General features: G+C 47.2%; 1 protein-coding gene across 5 annotated transcripts in view; it reads right to left on the reverse strand.

Moving 5' to 3' along the window:
• The window catches only part of TMEM266 (transmembrane protein 266), a 112,244-nt gene continuing 92,155 nt past the window's right edge, over positions 1-20,089 (reverse strand). For all 5 annotated transcript variants that reach the window (XM_067471277.1, XM_067471280.1, XM_067471276.1 and 2 more), the window contains 3 exons: positions 17,385-17,574; positions 4,409-4,471; positions 1-1,345 (listed from right to left, as the gene is read on the reverse strand). In XM_067471277.1, the coding sequence (XP_067327378.1) occupies positions 705-1,345; positions 4,409-4,471; positions 17,385-17,574 (894 nt within the window). In that variant the 3' untranslated portion in view covers positions 1-704. The remainder of the gene's footprint in view (positions 1,346-4,408; positions 4,472-17,384; positions 17,575-20,089) is intronic.

Genomic DNA, 20,089 nt, shown 5'->3' on the forward strand with positions numbered 1-20,089 from the left:
CCCAAAAAAGCACACTTTTTTGGTTTGTTTTGTAAAAAAAGACACCCTTTTAATGAAAACAACATTTGTAAAATGTCCATCTGTCGTGTTGTCTTGGAGGCAATTAGTTTTGTCAAAATATTTCCCCCCAAAGTTCATGCTAAAAATAAAAAGGGATTCTGCTCCCCTCCCCGATGTCTTTGATCCGCATCATTCAAAGTGCTCCCTGAAAAAATGTTTGTTTTTTCCCCCAGGAAGAACAAAAATAATTGCCATATTTATACAAAGGGGTATTTTTTGTTATCGCTGTCACGTACAAAGGAAAACCGTAAGAAATTGTGTTCGGAGAGATGTGTTTCCCCCTGTGGACGCCGTACCCTGCTGAAACCTGACCTGATAGAAGATTGTCCAGAGTTTCATAAAAATAGTGGGAGTTACGTATGCCGTTTTTGTTCTCTTTTTAGAAAAAGAAACGTGTTAAGAATCTATACATCTTTGAGGTCTTGGTTTGTGGCTCCCCCCAGCCCCATTTCTTCTTTGGGGGGTGACGCCTGAGGGCGGCTTTGTATGGTAGCAACGTCGACGTTTCTCGGGCTGGCTCACCCAACAACTCATGCATTTCTAAAAATGAATTTTCCGCTTACTCCGATCTATGGGATGGTTTGGCAGCCCCCCCTTAAAGCTCTAGAAGGCCCCCCTCCTCCCTCCCCATGGCAACAAAAGGACTATGAATCCGGGACCCTGTTTAACTTTTGCTCTTTGGATTCCAAAGACGTATACTTGTCAATCATGGGCGCGTTCTGCTGGAAGTGGATGACCGGCTTGATCTGAAACACGCCAAAGCTTTCCTGGTTCTTCTTGTTGTAAAGGTTCATGCGGTGCTCCAGTTCCGGGCTGGCTTTGGTCGACCCGGCCGGGCTGGGCAGCTTCAGGTTGACCGGGTCGAGTCTTTTCTGCGTCAAGCAGGAATCGTCGGACAGCGACGAGAGCAGTTCTTGCACCACCGCGTTGTTGACCCTGCTGTGGGCGGAGGAGGACGACGACGAGGAGGACGAGCCGGCCGGGTTGCCTTGGGGCGCGTGGGCACCGGCCCGCTCCAAGGGGCAGTACTCGGAGGACTCCTCCCGGGTGGTGCTGCAGTCCGTGGAGGAGCCAAAGGTCTGGCTGCTGTCGCTCTGCGCCCGCGTGACGGAGCTGTCCGTGGAGCGGGAGGCGCTGCCCGAGGCCACGCTGGTGGACGTTCCGTTGCTCCCCACGATCTTCATTGGCACTTCCACGGTAAAGAGGTCAGAGGAGATGTTGGGGTGGTGGACGTCGATGGCGGCCGTCGTGATGACACCCATAGCGCCTTCCGGAACGCCGCTGTCTGCACACAAGCAGGAAAAGGGGGAGAACCTTATAATAATAATAATAATAATAATAATAATAATAATAATAATAATAATAATATAGCGCCTTCTGGAACGCCGCTGTCTACACACAAGCTGGAAAAGGGGGAGAACCTAATAATAATAATAATAATAATAATAATAATAATAATAATATAGCGCCTTCTGGAACGCCGCTGTCTACACACAAGCTGGAAAAGGGGGAGAACCTAATAATAATAATAATAACAATAATAATAATAATAATAATAATAATATAGCGCCTTCTGGAACGCCGCTGTCTACACACAAGCTGGAAAAGGGGGAGAACCTAATAATAATAATAATAATAATAATAATAATAATATGGCGCCTTCTGGAACGCCGCTGTCTACACACAAGCAGGAAAAAGGGGGAGAACCTTATAATAATAATAATAATAATAATAATAATAATAATAATAATAATATAGCGCTTTCCGGAACGCCGCTGTCTACACACAAGCAGGAAAAGGGGGAGAACCTTATAATAATAATAATAATAATAATAATAATAATAATAATAATATAGCGCCTTCCGGAACGCCGCTGTCTGCACACAAGCAGGAAAAGGGGGAGAACCTTATAATAATAATAATGATAATGATAATGATAATATAGCGCCTTCCGGATCGCCGCTGTCTACACACAAGCAGGAAAAGGGGGAAAACCTTATAATAATGATAATAATAATAATAATAATAATAATAATAATAATAATATGGCGCCTTCTGGAATGCCGCTGTCTACACACAAGCAGGAAAAAGGGGGAGAACCTAATAATAATAATAATAATAATAATAATAATAATAATAATAATATAGCGCCTTCCAGAACGCCGCTGTCTACACACAAGCTGGAAAAGGGGGAGAACCTAATAATAATAATAATAATAATAATAATAATAATATAGCACCTTCCAGAATGCTGCTGTCGCACACAAGCAGGAAAAGGGGGAGAACCTAATAATAATAATAATAATAATAATAATAATAATAATAATAATAATATAGCGCCTTCCGGAACGCCGCTGTCTGCACACAAGCAGGAAAAGGGGGAGAACCTTATAATAATAATAATGATAATGATAATATAATATAGCGCCTTCCGGATCGCCGCTGTCTACACACAAGCAGGAAAAGGGGGAGAACCTTATAATAATGATAATAATAATAATAATAATAATAATAATAATAATAATAATATAGCGCCTTCCAGAATGCCGCTGTCTGCACACAAGCAGGAAAAGGGGGAGAACCTTACAACAACAACAACAACAACAACAACAACAATAATAATAATAATAATAATATAGCGCTTTCCGGAACGCCGCTGTCTACACACAAGCAGGAAAAGGGGGAGAACCTTACAATAATAATAATAATAATAATAATAATAATAATAATGGGACTGAGGCTGCCGAGGGGGGAAAGGAAGGGACCTAGGCTGTTAGGAATAATGGGAATTAAAGTCCCAAACTCCTGGAGGGCCCAAGTTTACCCATGCCATCTTTAGACTAATACATTCTCTCTTGTGTACTAAGACTCTTGACAGCTCAGTTTGGAGGATGGAGCCCAACTACTTGCAGTATTAAGAGATGGCAAATGAAAAATTGTGTTTTTGTAACAGAATCCCCCATCCGAGCACAAAATAAGGCAAAGTGCTTTGGGTGTATGACATTTCAGAATAATATCCATTGACTCTTCATAGACTTCTCAAGGTAGGTTTATGTATGGGACTGACGGAAAGGGGGGGGGGGAGAAATCCATTTGGATTGTGACCCAGTGACCACTGCTCTAACTGTAATCTTTGCGGGTGTTGCGTTATTTTATCCTCCTCTCGTTGGGCTTCACCCCTTTCAAAGGTTCTCAGCGTGAAGCTCTCTTCTCCTCCCCGGTGGAGACGCGCATTCCCTCCTGCTCCGTTTCCATCTGAGATGCCCTGCTCTTAAATGGAACTAGGCAGACCTCAAAGGGCAAATGAACCTTAAAATCATTAGGATTGGCTTCATGGGGAGCCCAGGGGTTTCCAGAAGGAAAAAGGAAGGAAGCCTCTGGTCCAGACAGTTCTGCACAAAACATACAAAAGCTCTCCAACTTCTGTTTAACAGAACCTTCATCCAAAAATACATCAGATGACTGGATCTGGCTGTGAACTGGATCTGTTAATGTGTTTGTGAACCTGATCTATTACATTAAAGTTGATGTCATAATAATAATAATAGTAATAATAATAATAATAATAATAATAATAATAATGTAAAGGTTTTCCCCTGATGTTAAGTCCAGTCGTGTCTGACTCTGGGACTCTGGTGCTCATCTCCATTTCTAAGCCGAAGAGCCAGCATTGTCCGTAGACACCTCCAAGGTCATGTGGCCAGCATGACTGCATGGAGCGCCGTTACCTTCCCGCCAGAGCAGTACCTGTGTATGTGTTTTGTGTGTTCATATGTGTGTGTGTGTCTATGTCTGAATATATTTGTCTATATGTGTATATATGTGTGTGTACATATGTGATTTTGCGCATGCGTTGTAATGTATTTTTTTTGGCTTTTTAAGTCTCTTCTGCTGTATTTTTCAGTGTTTTTATGAGTGGTCACTCGTTGGCCTGTTAGGTGTGTTGTGTCCAAATTTCGTGTCATTTCGTCCAGTGGTTTTTGAGTTATGTTAATCCCACAAACGAACATTACATTTTTATATAGATTATTATGCATCAGCTCTGATGGAATAGATAGGGTTTACAAACACATAACAGACTTGGCCACACTCTGGTTACATCCCGAATAGACTACTGCAATGTGCTCTACGTGGGGTTGCCTTTGAAGACTGTTTGGAAGCTCCAAGTAGTCCAATGGGTGGTCGCCAGATTCCTCACCAGAGCTGTGTACAGGGAGCACACAACTCCTCTGTTGCACCAGTTGCCCGTCTGCTACCTTTCGGTCAGCAGCTCAGCAGTTTAACCCGCTGCGCCACCATGTGTATGTGTATATTAGGGCAAGTCAAAAGTTCCTGATTCCAGACTTACCGCTACTGGGCTCATTGTAGTATTGACTGATGTAGTTGTTCATGTCGTCTTTGACCATCGCCTCTGAAATGTAAAATGAGAATGGTCAATTGCAAAACTCTGGAGAAATACTGGGTTTTTTGAGAACCAACACACATCATAATCTGGAGACTTCCAAAAACACAAACAGTATGCATTACTCAGGTGACTTTTGATGGCTATGTATGGATAGAGATATGTGTGTAGTAAGTATCCTAATGTCTTCATACTGATAAGACTGTACACGGAATATTGTGCAGGGTTGCAGCCTCAAAACCAACCCCACCAGATTGGAAAAGAGGGAGCAAACCCTTTTTGAAGGCCAGAAGGATTCTCCGAAAGAGGAAAGCAAGGGAAGACTTAACGGAGCGACATAGAAGAATTCATGGAGTCGAAAAGGCAAACAAGAAGGACATCTTCTGCCTGTCTCCTAATACGAGGTCCCTGTGGGGTTGCCCAAAATGATCACAGATTCAAGACATATTTCTTCACACAGTCTGCAGCTAAATAACGGCATTGACTATGTCTAGGGATGGATGACAAATGGAGGTTAGATATATTCCTCAAGAGTCAGGTTCTCACTGGCTAGGACCAGGTTACGTTCATCAAGGATTACAGCCAGTGATAATCTTACTCTTCATCAGTGGTTCCCAACCTTTTTTTGACCAGGGACCACTTTGACCAGGGACCTCTTGACCAGGGACCACTTGACCAGGGACTGCTTTGACCAGGGACCGCTTTGACCAGGGACCACTTCAACAGGGGCCACTTGGACCAGCGACCACTTTGACCAGGGACCGCTTTGACCAGGGGCCACTTGACCAGGGACCACTTTGACCAAGGACCACTTGACCAGGGACCACTTGACCAGGGACCACTTTGACCAGGGATCACTTTGACCAGGGACCACTTCAACAGGGGCCACTTGGACCAGGGACCACTTTGACCAGGGACCGCTTTGACCAGGGACCGCTTTGACCAGGGACCACTTTGACCAGGGACTGCTTTGACCAGAGACCGCTTTGACCAGGGACCACATGACCAGGGACCGCTTTGACCAGGGACTGCTTTGACCAGGGACCGCTTTGACCAGAGACCGCTTTGACCAGGGACCACTTGACCAGGGACTGCTTTGACCAGGGACTACTTTGACCAGGGACCGCTTTGACCAGGGACCCCTTTGACCAGGGACCCCTTTGACCAGGGACCACTTCACCAGGGACCACTTCACTAGGGACCACTTGGACCAGGGACCACTTTTTTTACTCTTTTTCTGAAGGTCAAGAGAGAGGGGGTCGATCTAATATCCCTAGGAAAGTTCCGCGGCCAAGGGGCCACCGCTGAGAAGGAAGGCCCTGTCCCTCATAATAATAATAATAACAACAGACCCAAAATGCAGACTGTGCAAGGAAGCTGATGAAACCATGGACCATCTCCTCATCAGCTGCAAGAAAATCACACAAAGGGACTACAAACAGAGGCAGAACTCTGTGGCCCAGATGAGTCACTGGAACTTATGTCACAAGAACCACCTGCCAGGTGTCAAGAACTGGTAAAGGGATCATCAACCTGTTAAGGTTGTGGAAAATGAACATGCAAAAATACTGTGGGACTTTTGAATCCAGACTGACAAAGTTTTGGAATACAGTATGCCAGACATCACCATTGTGGAAAAGACAAAGTCTGGATTATTGATGTCGCCATTCCAGGTGACAGTCGCATTGAGGAAAAACAACAGGAAAAACTCAGCCACTATCAAGACCTCAAAATCAAACGGCAAAAGCTCTGGCATCAACCAGTACAGGTGGTCCCAGTGTTCATTGGCGCACTGGGTGCCGTGCCAAAAGAGCTCAGCCAGCATTTTGAAACCATCAACATGGACAAAAATCACGATCTGTCAACTGCACAAGGCCACCTGACTTGGATCTGCGCACATCATTCGAAAATACATCACACAGTCCTAGACGCTTGGGAAGGGTTCGACTTGGGATTTTGTGATATGAAATCCAGCATATAGATCTCGTTTGCTGTGACATACTGTGATTTTGTGTCAGTAAAATAATAACTAGTATTGCTACTGCTACTTTGCAGGACTCTCCTCTCTCTTGCTCTTCCTCCAAGGGTGCCAGGGAAGCTGCGAGATGGCAATGGCACTGCCCTCCTTCCTCCCTCTCCTTCTCTCTTTCATTCTCCAATGGCACTGTTGAAGCTGCGAGAAGGGGAAGGCAACAGTGCTGCCTGCCTGCCTGCCTGCCTCCCTCCCTCCCTTCCTCCCTCCCTCCCTCCCTCCCTCCCTCCCTCCTTCTCCTTCTCCTCCTTCTCTCTTTTACTCTCCAACAGCACAGTGGAAGGAAGCCGTGAGAAGGAGAAGGCAATGGTGCTACCTTGCTGTCTTCCTTCCTTCTTTCTTTCCCTCTCCTCTCTTGCTCTCTCCCAATGGTGCCAGGGAAACCACAAGAGGGCAAAGGCAATGGCGCTGTCTTCCTTCCTTCCTTCCTTCCTTCTCCTCTTTCACTCTCCAACGGCGCCGTGGAAGCCGCAAGAAGGGGAAGGCAACAGTGCTGCTTTCCTTCCTTCCTTCCTTCCTTCCTTCCTTCCTTCCTTCCTTCCTTCCTTCTTTCCCTCTCCTCTCTCGCTCTCTCCCAATGGTGCCAGGGAAACCACAAGAGGGCAAAGGCAATGGCGCTGTCTTTCTTCCTTCCTTCCTTCCTTCCTTCCTTCCTTCCTTCCTTCCTTCCTTCTTTCCCTCTCCTCTCTCGCTCTCTCCCAATGGTGCCAGGGAAACCACAAGAGGGCAAAGGCAATGGCGCTGTCTTCCTTCCTTCCTTCTCCTTCTCCTTCTCTCTTTCACTCTCCAATGGTGCCATGGAAGCCGCGAGAAGGGGAAGGCAACAGTGCTGCCTTCCTTCCTTCCTTCCTTCCTTCCTTCCTTCCTTCCTTCCTTCCTTCCTTCCTTCTCTCTGTCCTTCTCTCTCTTCCTGTCCTCCAACGGCAGCACACACCCATGGCCGTGGATCATATTTTAGGTCTTGCAGCCCACCAGTGGGCCACAGCCTATGGGTTGGGAATTACTGTTCTTGATGAATCGGTCTCATAATCCTCATGACCCGAATATATTGGGAACCCACTGTTTTTGATGACTCAGTCTAATAATATTCATGACCCGAATATATTGCTTGGGAATGGGAACAAATGGAAATTGTCCATTTTTAACGCCTTGTCCAATTGGCACCAGTCTAGCCAACATGGACGAAGTGCTGGACAAGATCGGCCTTTGGTCACAGTTGCAAGATGTCTCTTATTCCGAGGAGCACAAAGCTTCTCTTTGGACACACCAATCGTAATTTAGAAAAAAAAAACTTGCTCTGAAATATATCCCAAAGGAAACGGGACAAAAACACTAATTGTGCAGAAATGTGGCAGAAAGGGAAGCCAGAAAAAAGGTAAAAGCACCTCAACTTTGGATGCAGTTATTGCGCATTCGGTATGGAAACTGAAAAAAGTGAACACGTTCCACCAGAAATACGCAAAGAAGATCAAGAGTTTCCGCATGCGGCCGAAATGGAAGTCCTTACACAGGATTACAAAAAGCACATTAAGGAACACCCAAGCCGACAAGCAACCCGGTTGGTTGGTCAGCCCCCTTTGTGGCATATCATGTTCCTTAAAAGCCTCTCCCCCCTTTTTAAGCGCTCCTTCTGATGCCGCGTTTCATCGCCGAGCCCCTTCCTTCCCCTTCCCTCCTTTGAGCGGAGCCTCCTCCTCGCTTGCCCCTGGGGCTTCTGTGGCTATGTACGGCTTCACTGTGGTTTGCAGGTGAAAGAAACAGATGTTCTCCGTGGCACACTTTCCCCGCAAAACAAGGCCCAAACCACTAAGCGCCGGGTACCTGAAATAGCCGCGCACCCAAGACGGCAATCGGAGCTGACACTGAAAGGGAACGTGGCCGCGTTCCTGGTTCCGTTGCCTCTCTAAAAGCTTTCCTGGCCTCTGTTGATCTTTAAATGCCTCCAGTCAGAGGTGGGCTGTCTGCTAATGTCGGAGTTTAGAAAGGAGCCTGGGTGTAGCTCAAGGCAAGAGCCTCCGATCGGGGGTCCCTGGCAAGGCTTTCCCAGTGCTCTGCGGTCCAAACGCGCCGCGTTTCCATCATCCATAATTGATACTCTAAATGCCGTGTAGCCGCCAGGGTAGACGTTGCTACAAAAGGATGCTCGGGGGTTATCCATGACTGTCAGCAAATGCAGGGAGAAGGCTCTCTCAAACTTAAGAAAGGTGGGCCACTCACAACGTAGACACTCCGACCCACTTCTACAAAAATCATTATAGAGTGAGCCCCTTATCTGTGGATTCAGTATCCACAATTTCACTTCCTCGTGCTCTACAAAATACAGTATTAATGGGCCTCTCAAGGACCTCCAATGTAACTCTATGGCAGTGTTTCACAACCTGGGGATCGGGACCCCTGGGGGGAGGGTCCACGAGGGGGGTGTCAGAGGGGTTGCCAAAGACCATCGGAAAACACAGTATTGTCTGTTGGTCATGGGAGTTCTGTGTGGGAAGTTTGGCCCAATTCCGTCATTGGTGTTGTTCAAAGTGCTCCTTGATTGTAGGTGAACTATAAATCATAGCAACTACAACTTACAAATGTCAAGGTGTATTTTCCCCAAACTCCACCAGTGTTCACATTTGGGCATATTGAGCACTTTAACGATTAGATCTCAGTCCTTTGGAATTATGGAAGCTATAGTTTGCAAGGAGCAAGGACAAAGGATTGCCTATCCACAGATGGCTTCCAATATCACTAAAATGCTAGGTGCGCAGTGCATTCTTCTGCCCATATCCCTGATTGTGTCCATGGTCCTGTTGCCAAGGCCTGTGTCTGTGGATGTCAACCCTTCACTTGACTGAAGGTCGCAGGCTCGAATCCGGGGAGAGCACCTATGAGCTCCCCCTATCAGCTCCAGCTCCTCATGCGGAGACACGAGAGAAGCCTCCCACAAGGGTGATAAAACATAAAAACATCTGGGCAATGTCCCCTGGGCAACATCCTTGCAGTGATCACATTTGGGCATATTGCAGATTTGTGCAAATTCGTAATCAGCTTTTCCTCCTTCGTCCCTCCTTATCTCTGCTGCTGAGTACGCATGCCCAGTGTGGAACACATCTCACCACGCTAAAACAGTAGATGTGGCTCTTAATGAGACATGGCGCATTATCACGGGGTGTCTGCGCCCTACACCACTGGAGAAATTACACTGCTTAGCCAGTATCGCACCACTTGACATCCGCCGGGAAGTAGCAACCAATAGTGAAAGGACCAAGGCAGTGACATCTCCAGCCCATCCTCTGTTTGGGTATCAGCCAGCATGTCAACGACTAAAAAAAAAAAGTTTTCTAAGATCTACAGAGACACTCGCTGGAACACCTCAGCAAGCGAGAGTCCAAAAGTGGCAGGCTCAAACCCAGGCTGATACCAAATGAGAGACTCCCCCCTGGCCCCTACCAACAATAGACCGGGACTAAACTTGGCACACAGGACCACCATGACCAACTAAACATACTGGAGGGTTTTTTGGGGGGGGGGGGGTGGACGGGACTGACAAACCATGATGGGAGCTGTAGTTCACTCTGCAGTCAGAGACCATATAGACCCCACTGATGATGCATCTAGAGAGCAGAGTTGAAGGCAAGGATGAATCCAGAAAAACCTACTGCATGGTCTGTTTGTGGCTTCACATGTCTTGGGTGAACGTCAACCCGGTTGGACACTCTCTGAACCACCAACTCTCTCAGAATAAGATTTCAGGTGCACTTTTCGAAGCAAACAAGTATTTAAACCTATGAATTGTGGCAGGGATGAAGCAGAAGCAACTGCAGAGATGTGGGATTTTGGCCTGCATCAATAGGAGCATAGTGTCTAGATCTAGGGAAGTAATGCTACCCCTCTATTCTGTTTTGGTTAGACCACATCTGGAATATTGTGTCCAATTCTGGGCACCACAATTCAAGAGAGATATTGACAAGCTGGAATGTGTCCAGAGGAGAGCGACTAAAATGATAAAAGGTCTGGAGAACAAGCCCTATGAGGAGCAGCTTAACGAGCTGGGCATGTTTAGCCTGAAGAAGAGAAGGCTGAGAGGGGATATGATAGCCATGTATAAATATGTGAGAGGAAGCCACAGGGAGGAGGGAGCAAGCTTGTTTCCTGCTTCCTTGGAGACTAGGACGCAATGGAATAATGGCTTCAAACTACAAGAGAGGAGATTCCATCTGAACATGAGGAAGAACTTCCTGACTGTGAGAGCCGTTCAGCAGTGGAACTCTCTGCCCCGGAGTGTGGTGGAGGCTCCTTCTTTGGAAGCTTTTAAACAGAGGCTGGATGGCCATCTGTCAGGGGTGATTTGAATGCAATATTCCTTCTTCTTGGCAGGGGGTTGGACTGGATGGCCCATGAGGTCTCTTCCAACTCTTTGATTCTATGATTCTATGTGTCGAAAGTTATCTGTGTAGTTGTGAGTTTTCTGGGCTGCCTGGCCATGTTCCAGCAGCATTCTCTCCTGATGTTTCACCCGCACCTATGACAGGTATCCTCACAGGTTATGAGGTCTGTGTTATCTGTGTTGCCGTACTGTTTTGCAGTATATACTGAGCTGCTGTTACTTGCCGCATGCACCACGCGATGCCAAAAACGTTGAAAACAAGGTCCTATGGAAACGCAACACCGCAAACCAGAGCCGCTCCCTCTGGAGCTTTAACTTCTGGGTTGTGCCATAAAAATATCACGCGAAGGAGGCGGCGCCGGGAGAGGAGAAATCAGGCGAAATCTAATATTTCTCTTGGAATCTCGCAAGCCTTCATGGTCAAGTGGTCGAGGCTGAATGTGGCCATTGTTCCTTGCGAGGAGAGGGAAAATCTCGCTGGGCTCGGGAGGGAGTATCCCGTTTCCCGTGCATTCGGTCGCTCCGCTCTCTAAAAAGCCCATTGTTCAGGCCGAAGGGAAGGACTCCAAACCGGGAAGGGGTTCCAGGGGCTTGGGCTTGGCACCGCAAATCGCTGCCTGTTTTATGCTTTTGCTTGTAATGTTTTGTAGGCCCAGGTGGAGCTGACATCATCTTGGAGGCCCAATTTCGAGGCTCAAAGTCTGGCAGGGTTTTTTTTTATCGTGTCAGGAGCGACTTGAGAAACTGCAAGTCGCTTCTGGTGTGAGAAAATTGGTTGTATGCAAGGACGTTGCTCAGTGGATGTTTTTGATGTTTTACCATCCTTGTGGGAGGCTTCTCTCATGTCCCTGCGTGAGGAGCTGGAGCTGAGAGAGGGAGCTCATCCGCGCTCTCCCAAGATTCAAAGAGGGTTCTCTCACGTCCTTGCGTGAGGAGCTGGAGCTGAGAGAGGGAGCTCGTCCGTGCTCTCCCAGGATTCAAAGAGGCTTCTCTCACGTCCCCACGTGAGGAGCTGGAGCTGAGAGAGGGAGCTCATCCACGCTGTCCCAGGATTCAAAGAGGCTTGTCTCACGTCCCCGCATGAGGAGCTGGAGCTGAGAGAGGGAGCTCATCCGCGTTCTCCCAGGATTTAAAGAGGCTTCTCTCACATTCCCGCGTGAGGAGCTGGAGCTGAGAGAGGGGGCTCATCCACGCTCTCCCAGGATTCAAAGAGGCTTCTCTCACGTCCCGGCGTGAGGAGCTGGAGCTGAGAGAGGGAGCTCATCCATGCTCTCCCAGGATTCAAAGAGACTTCTCTCACATCCCCGTGTGAGGAGCTGGAGCTGAGAGAGGGAGCTCATCGGCGCTCTCCCAGGATTCAAAGAGGCTTCTCTCACGTCCCCACGTGAGGAGCTGGAGCTGAGAAAAGGAGCTCATCAGTGCTCTCCCAGGATTCAAAGAGGCTTCTCTCACATCCCCGTGTGAGGAGCTGGAGCTGAGAGAGGGAGCTCATCCGCGCTCTCCCAGGATTCAAAGAGGCTTCTCTCACGTCCCCGTGTGAGGAGCTGGAGCTGATAGAGGGAGCTCATCCGAGCTCTCCCAGGATTCAAAGAGGCTTCTCTCACGTCCCCGCGTGAGGAGCTGGAGCTGAGAAAAGGAGCTCATCCGCGCTCTCCCAGGATTCAAAGAGGCTTCTCTCACGTCCCCGCGTGAGGAGCTGGAGCTGAGAGAGGGAGCTCATCCGCACTCTCCAAGGATTCAAAGAGGCTTCTCTCACGTCCCCACGTGAGGAGATGGAGCTGAGAGAGGGAGCTCATCCGCGCTCACGCAGGATTCGAGCCTGCGACCTGTCGGTCTTCAGTTAAGTGAAGGGTTGACATCCACGGACAACAGGACCATGGACACAATCAGGGATATGGGCAGAATAATGCACTGCACACCTAGCGTTTTAGTGATATTGGAAGCCATCTGTGGATAGGCAATCCTTTGTCCTTCCTCCTTACAAACTACAGCTTCCATAATTCCAAAGCACTGAGATCTAATCGTTAAAGTGCTCAATATGCCCAAATGTGGACACTGGTGGAGTTTGGGGAAAATACACTTGCCATTTGGGAGTTGTAGTAGCTGAGATTTATAGTTCACCTACAATCAAAGAGCATTCTGAACTCCACCAATGATGGAATTGAAGCAATCTTGGTACAAACTCCCATGACCAACAGAAAACACTGGAAGGGTTTGGTGGGCATTGACCTTGAGTTTGGGAGTTGTCGTTCACCTACATCCATAGAGCACTTTAGACACAAACAATGATGGATCTGGACCAAACTTGGCACTAATACTCAATATGCCCAAATGTGAACACTGGTGGAGTTTGGGGGAAATAGACCTTGACATTTGGGAGTTGTAGTTGCTGGGATTTATAGTTCACCTACAATCAAAGAGCATTCCGAGCTCCACCAGTGATGGAATTGAACCAGACTTGGCCCACAGAACTCCCATGACCAATAAAAAATACTGGAAGGGTTTGATGGGCATTGACCTTGAGTTTTGGAGTTGTAGTTCACCTACATCTAGAGAGCACTCTGGATTTAAACAGTGATGGATCTGGACCAAACTTGGCACAAATACTCAATATATCCAAATGTGAACACTGGTGGAGTTTGGGGAAAATAGACCTTGACCTTGTAGTTACTGGGATTTATAGTTCACCTACAATCAAAGGGCATTCTGAACCCAACCAATGATAGAATTGGGCCAAACTTTCCACACAGAACCCCCATGACCAATGGAAAATACTGTGTTTCCTGATGGTCTGTGGGGACCCCTCTGATGCCCCCACATGACCTCCCCGCCTCCCGGGGTCCTGACCCTCCGGTTGAGAAACACTTCTCTAAAACGCCTCCTAGAGAGTGATTGTGTTGGAGGTTGTGCAGTGACTTTTTGAGCTTTAGCTTTGATTCCTTGCTTCTATAGTGATTGTGTTGGATGTTGTGTATATGTGTGTGTGTGTGTGCACACAGAGGCTTAAGTGATTGACAATGGCAGCCGCATGCTGTTTTCTTTCCTTGTCAGCCAATCATATAGTTTTCTGCAAAGGGGGTCTCCTCCCCTCAGCCTCTGTGTTTCTTTGAGGAGTTAGTAGTTTAGTATTAGTAGTGTGTGTGTATATATGTGTGTGTGTGTGAACAAAGGCTGAAGTGATTGACAATGGCAGCTGCTTGCTGTTTTTTTCCTTGTCAGCCAATCACATGGTTTTCCGCAAAGGTGGTCTCCTCCCCTCAGCCTCTGGGTTTCTTTGAGGAGTTAGTAGGTTAGTACTAGTAGTGTGTGTGTGTAATGTTCGTTTGTGGGATTAACATAACTCAAAAACCACTGGACGAATAGACACTTCAAAGGTCATGTGACCAACATGACTTTATGGAGCACCGTTACCTTCCCCCCACAGCGGTATCTATTGATCTACTCACATTTGCATGTTTTCAAACTGCTAGGTTGGCAGAAGCTGGGGTTGACAGCGGAAGCTCACGCCGCTCCCCGGATTCAAATCACCGACCTTTCAGTCAGGGGAGGGTGACACTGAAGGGCAGAACTCCCATTTTCTGGACTAGTTTCCCCTCTCGCACCAACATCAGTACTTGGAAAAAAAGTCCAGACTTGCCTCGAAGTGCGACTGAGCATCCGAAGCGCACTTAAGTGTGCTAATGCAATGCTGTGTTGTGATTGTGTTGGGTGTTGTGCAGTGTCCATTTGAGCTTCAGCTTTGATTCTTTGCATCTTAAATGTACAGAAGCGTGCCGTCATTTGGGGAAGTTTCTCCGAATGCTATTTTCCTCTTTATCTTCCCACAAAACGCCTTTTCCCTCAAGTTTCCACAGCAGAGAGCTTTTGTTGTGTTGTGCGATCACATCCAGTTCCTTTCCAAACTGAGTTTACGCAAACGCCTCCTTTAATCCATTTACCCCCCCTTAAAAAATATACGATTTCGTAGCGCTTTCCTCCCGAGGATACTTTATAATTTATGCATATGTTCCTTGAGGGTTACATTAGGAATGGACACGAGCGAGGCGCACTTCGGAGCCGCGAGGAGGAGGAGGAGGAGGACGGCGCTTCGGAGAGAGCCGGGGCTTTTAGATTTTCGAGACGTATGTTTCCAAGTTGCCACCAGCATATAAAGGGATTTCTCTCTCTCTCTTTGCAGAGGCTTGGTCATGCATAAAACATAATAGGTCTGCAAGCACAATAAATCATTCCTGAGTGTCTGTACATTGCATTAGCACACTTAAGTGCGCTTCGGATGCTCAGGCGCACTTCGAGGCAAGTCTGGACTTCTTTTCCAAGTACGGATGTGGGTGCGAGAGGGGAAACTAGTCCGGAAAATGGGAGTTTTGCCCTTCAGTGTCACCCTCACCTGACTGAAAGGTCGGTGGTTTGAATCCGGGGAACAGCATGAGCTTCCGCGGTCAGCCCCAGCTTCTGCCAACCTAGCAGTTCGAATGTGAGTAGATCAATAGGTTCTGCTGTGGAGGGAAGGTAACGGTGCTCCATACAGTCATGTTGGCCACATGACTTTGGAGGTGTCTATTTGTCCAGTGGTTTTTGAGTTATGTTAATCACACAAATGAACATTACACATACACACACATATATACACACACTACTAATACTAACCTACTAACTCCTCAAAGAAATACAGAGGCTGAAGGGAGGAGACCACCTTTGCGGAAAACCATGTGATTGGCTGACAAGGAAAAAAAAACAGCATACGGCTGCCATTGTCAATCTGTCATTGTCAATCACTGGCATTCAGCTGCCATTGTCAATCTGCCATTGTCAATCACTTAAGCATCTGTGCACACACACACATATATACACACACACACACCACTAGTACTAACCTACTAACTCCTCAAAAAACAGAGGCTGAGGGGAGGAGACCACCTTTGCGGAAAACCATGTGATTGGCTGACAAGGAAAAAAAAACAGCATGCGGCTGCCATTGTCAATCACTTCAGCCTCTGTGCATACACACACATGTATACACACAGACTACTAGTACTAAGCTACTAACTCCTCAAAGAAACACAGAGGCTGAGGGGAGGAGACCACCTTTGCAAAAAACCATGTCATTGGCTGACAAGGAAAGAAAACATCATGCGGCTGCCATTGTCAGTCACTTCAGCCTCTGTGCAGTCATGCCAGCCACATGATCTTGGAGGCGTCTACGAGTAACACTGGCTCTTTGGCTTAGAAAAAAAACAGCATGTGGCTGCCATTGTCAATCACTGAAGCCTCTGTGCACACACATTACTAGTAGTAACCTACAACTCAAAGAAACACCGAGTCTGAGGGGAGGAGACCACCTTTGTGGAAAACCATGTGATTGGCTGACAAGGAAAAAAACAGCATGCGGCTGCCATTGTCAATCACTGAAGCCTCTGTGCACACACACTACTAGTAGTAACCTACAACTCCTCAAAGAAACACAGAGTCTGAGGGGAGGAGACCACCTTTGTGGAAAACCATGTGATTGGGTGACAAGGAAAAAAAACAGCATGTGGCTGCCATTGTCAATCACTGAAGCCTCTGTGCACACACACTACTAGTAGTAACCTACAACTCCTCAAAGAAACACAGAGGCTGAGGGGAGGAGACCACCTTTGTGGAAAACCATGTGATTGGCTGACAAGGAAAAAAAACAGCATGCGGCTGCCATTGTCAATCACTGAAGCCTCTGTGCACACACACTACTAGTAGTAACCTACAACTCCTCAAAGAAACACAGAGTCTGAGGGGAGGAGACCATCTTTGTGGAAAACCATGTGATTGGCTGACAAGGAAAAAAAACAGCATGCGGCTGCCATTGTCAATCTCTTAAGCCTCTGTGCACACACACACACATATATATACACACACTAATAGTAGTAACCTACTAACTCCTCAAAGAAACACAGAGGCTGAGGGGAAGAGACCATCTTTGTGGAAAACCATGTGATTGGCTGACTAACCTACTAACTCCTCAAAGAAACAAAAAGGCTGAGGGGAGGAGACCACCTTTGTGGAAAACAAAGTTATTGGCTGACAAGGAAAAAAAAAACAGCAAGCTGAGGGGAGGAGACCACCTTTGTTGTGTATTAATCTTGTTGTATATATAATAACAACAACAACACTTGGGAAGTGTGATTGAATACAAAAGCCATCATAGTGGCCTTGTTTGTTGTGTATTAATCTTGTTGTGTATATAATAATAATAATAATAATAATAATAATAATAATAATAATAACACTTGTCTGACGTGTGATCCAATTCAACAGCCAGCAGAGTGTCTGCTGTGGACTCATCTTGTTGTGTTTCAAATAATAATAATAATAATAATAATAATAATAATAATAATAATAGAGCCAGAAGGGCAGAGAGCGGCCCTGCAGTGCGCCAAGACAAACCCAAAATATTGGCGACATCGGGGATGCAACATCTCCCCTGACATCGGAAGACCGGCAGCCAAAAGCAAAGCGGAGAGGACAGGCTGTCCGGTGCTCACCTCGCGCTGGTCGCAGCTCCATGATGTTCTCGGTGGCTTCGTCGTCCGAGTCCCCTCCCGCGGCCACAACCTTGTACCGGTTGCTGGACTGCTTGTTGAGCATGTGCGGGACCTGCAGTGCGGCCTCCCTCTCCGCGGCCAAGTCCAGGTCTTGCTGAGCCAAGTGAGCCCGCAGCTGCCGGATTTCAAACTGTGGGAAAGAAGGGAAAGGCATGATGAGGACACCCAAAGAGAGACAGCGGCAAATGCGGGGAATCACACTCATTGAAAAGTAGTCACACTCAGCGCATACAAGAAGCACCGTTGGCGCTTCCAACATCCAGGAGACATCCAATCTCTCTAATAAACATTTCCATGTATTGCTGAAAGCTTTCATGGCTGGAATCACTGGGTTGTTGTGTGTTTTCCAGGCTGCCTGGCAATGTTCCAGAAGCATTCTCTCCTGACATTTCACCCACATCTATGGCAAGCATCCTCAGAGGTTGGGAGGTCTGTTGCAAACTAGGCAAGTGAGATGTGTTGTCGAACGTTTTCATGGCTGGAATCACTGGGTTGCTGTGAGTTTTCCAGGCTGCCCGGCCATGTTCCAGAAGCACTCTCTTCTGATGTTTCGCCCACATCTACGGCAGGCATCCTCAGAGGTTGGGAGGTCTGCTGCAAACTAGGCAAGTGAGATGCGTTGTTGAACGTTTTCATGGCTGGAATCACTGGGTTGCTGTGAGTTTTCCAGGCTGCCTTGCCATGTTCCAGAAGCATTCTCTCCTGACATTTCACCCACATCTATGGCAGGCATCCTCAGAGGTTGGGAGTGTTGGAAACTAGACAAGTGAGATGCGTTGTCAAACGTTTTCATGGCTGGCATCACTGGGTTGCTGTGAGTTTTCCAGGCTGCCTGGCCATGTTCCAGAATCATTCTCTCCTGACGTTTCACCTCTATCTATGGCAGGCATCCTCAGAGGTTGGGAGGTCTGTTGCAAACTAGGCAAGTGAGATGTGTTGCCGAAGGTTTTCATGGCCTGGCCATGTTCCAGAAGCATTCTCTCCTGATGTTTCGCCTCCATCTATGGCAGGCATCCTCAGAGGTTGGGAGGTCTGTTCGAAACTAGGCAAGTGAGATGTGTTGTCAAACGTTTTCATGGCCGGAATCATTGGGTTGCTGTGAGTTTTCCAGGCTGCCTGGCCATGTTCCAGAATCATTCTCTCCTGACGTTTTGCCTCCATCTATGGCAGGCATCCTCAGAGGTTGGGAGGTCTGTTGGAAACTAGGCAAGTGAGATGTGTTGTCAAACGTTTTCATGGCTGGCATCACTGGGTTGCTGTGAATTTTCCAGGCTGCCTGGCCATGTTTCAGAAGCACTCTCTCCTGATGTTTCACCCACATCTATGGCAGGCATCTTCAAAGGTTGTGAGGTCTGTTGGAAACTAAGAAAGTGGGGTTTATATATCATTTATATACATGTATAATGATGTCCAGGGTGGGAGAAAAACTCTTGTCTATTTGATGCAAGTGTGAATGTTGCCATTGGCCACCTTGATTGGCATTGAATGGCCTTGCAGCTTCAAAGCCTCGCTGGTTTATTTATTTATTTAGTATTTTGTCGAAGGCTTTCATGGTCGGAATCACTGGGTTGTTGTAGGTTTTTCCGGGTTATATGGCCATGTTTTAGAGGCATTTTCTCCTGACGTTTCACCTGCATCTATGGCAAGCATCCTCAGAGGTAGTGAGGTCTGTTGGAAGCAGGAAAATGGGTTTATATATCTGTGGAATGACCAGGGTGGGAAAAAGGACTCTTGTCTGTTGGAGCTAGGTGTGAATTAAGGTGGTCAGTTGAAACATTCAATAGCTCCAGCATGCTGGCCACATGACCTTGGAGGTGTCTATGGACAACGCCGGCTCTTCGGCTTAGAAATGGAGATGAGCACCAACCCGGAGAGTTGAACACGACTTAATGTCAAGGGGAAAACCTTTACCTTCACTATTGGAGATTTGGGGAACTGTATTTAATGCAAGCAAGCATGATGCAAGGTCTCTCATATCTAAACTTGTAAAAGTATGAAGACTACAGAAGAGGTTTTGCAGAAATGGGAAAAGAAATAACAAGGTTTGAGGTGGGACAGGAGGGGCTCTGCTGCCATCTTACGACAAATGAGCAAAAATGCAGCCAAGCCAAGGCAGCGTCGACCGAAACAGAGGCTCCCACGCTGTTCAACTCTGTCGAATTGTGTTGTCAAAGGCTTTCGTGGCTGGAATCATTGCATTGCTGTGATCAAGGAACGTGGAAGGCACTGCAGACTCACTCAAACTGAGAAGTCAGCCATAGCAGAGCACCTGGTGAACCAACCTGGACGCAGCATATTATTGGAGAACACAGAAATGCTGGACCACTCTCACATCCACTACACAGAGAAGCCACGGCCCAAACGTGAACACTGGTGGAGTTTGGGGAAAATAGAATCTTGACATTTGGGAGTTGTAGTTGCTGGGATTTATAATTCACCTACAATCACAGAGCATTCTGAATCCCACCAACGATAGAATTGGGCCAAACCTCCCACACAGAACCCCCATGTGAGCCACAGCAACGCGTGGCAGGGGATGGCATACATACACACACACACACACACACACACACATATATATATATACTAGGCACCTCACTTGCCTAGTTTCCAACAGACCTCACAACCTCTGAGAAAGCTTGCCG

The sequence above is a fragment of the Anolis sagrei genome, chromosome 9, assembly GCF_037176765.1.
Source record: "Anolis sagrei isolate rAnoSag1 chromosome 9, rAnoSag1.mat, whole genome shotgun sequence".
Classification (NCBI taxonomy): Eukaryota; Metazoa; Chordata; class Lepidosauria; order Squamata; family Dactyloidae; genus Anolis; species Anolis sagrei.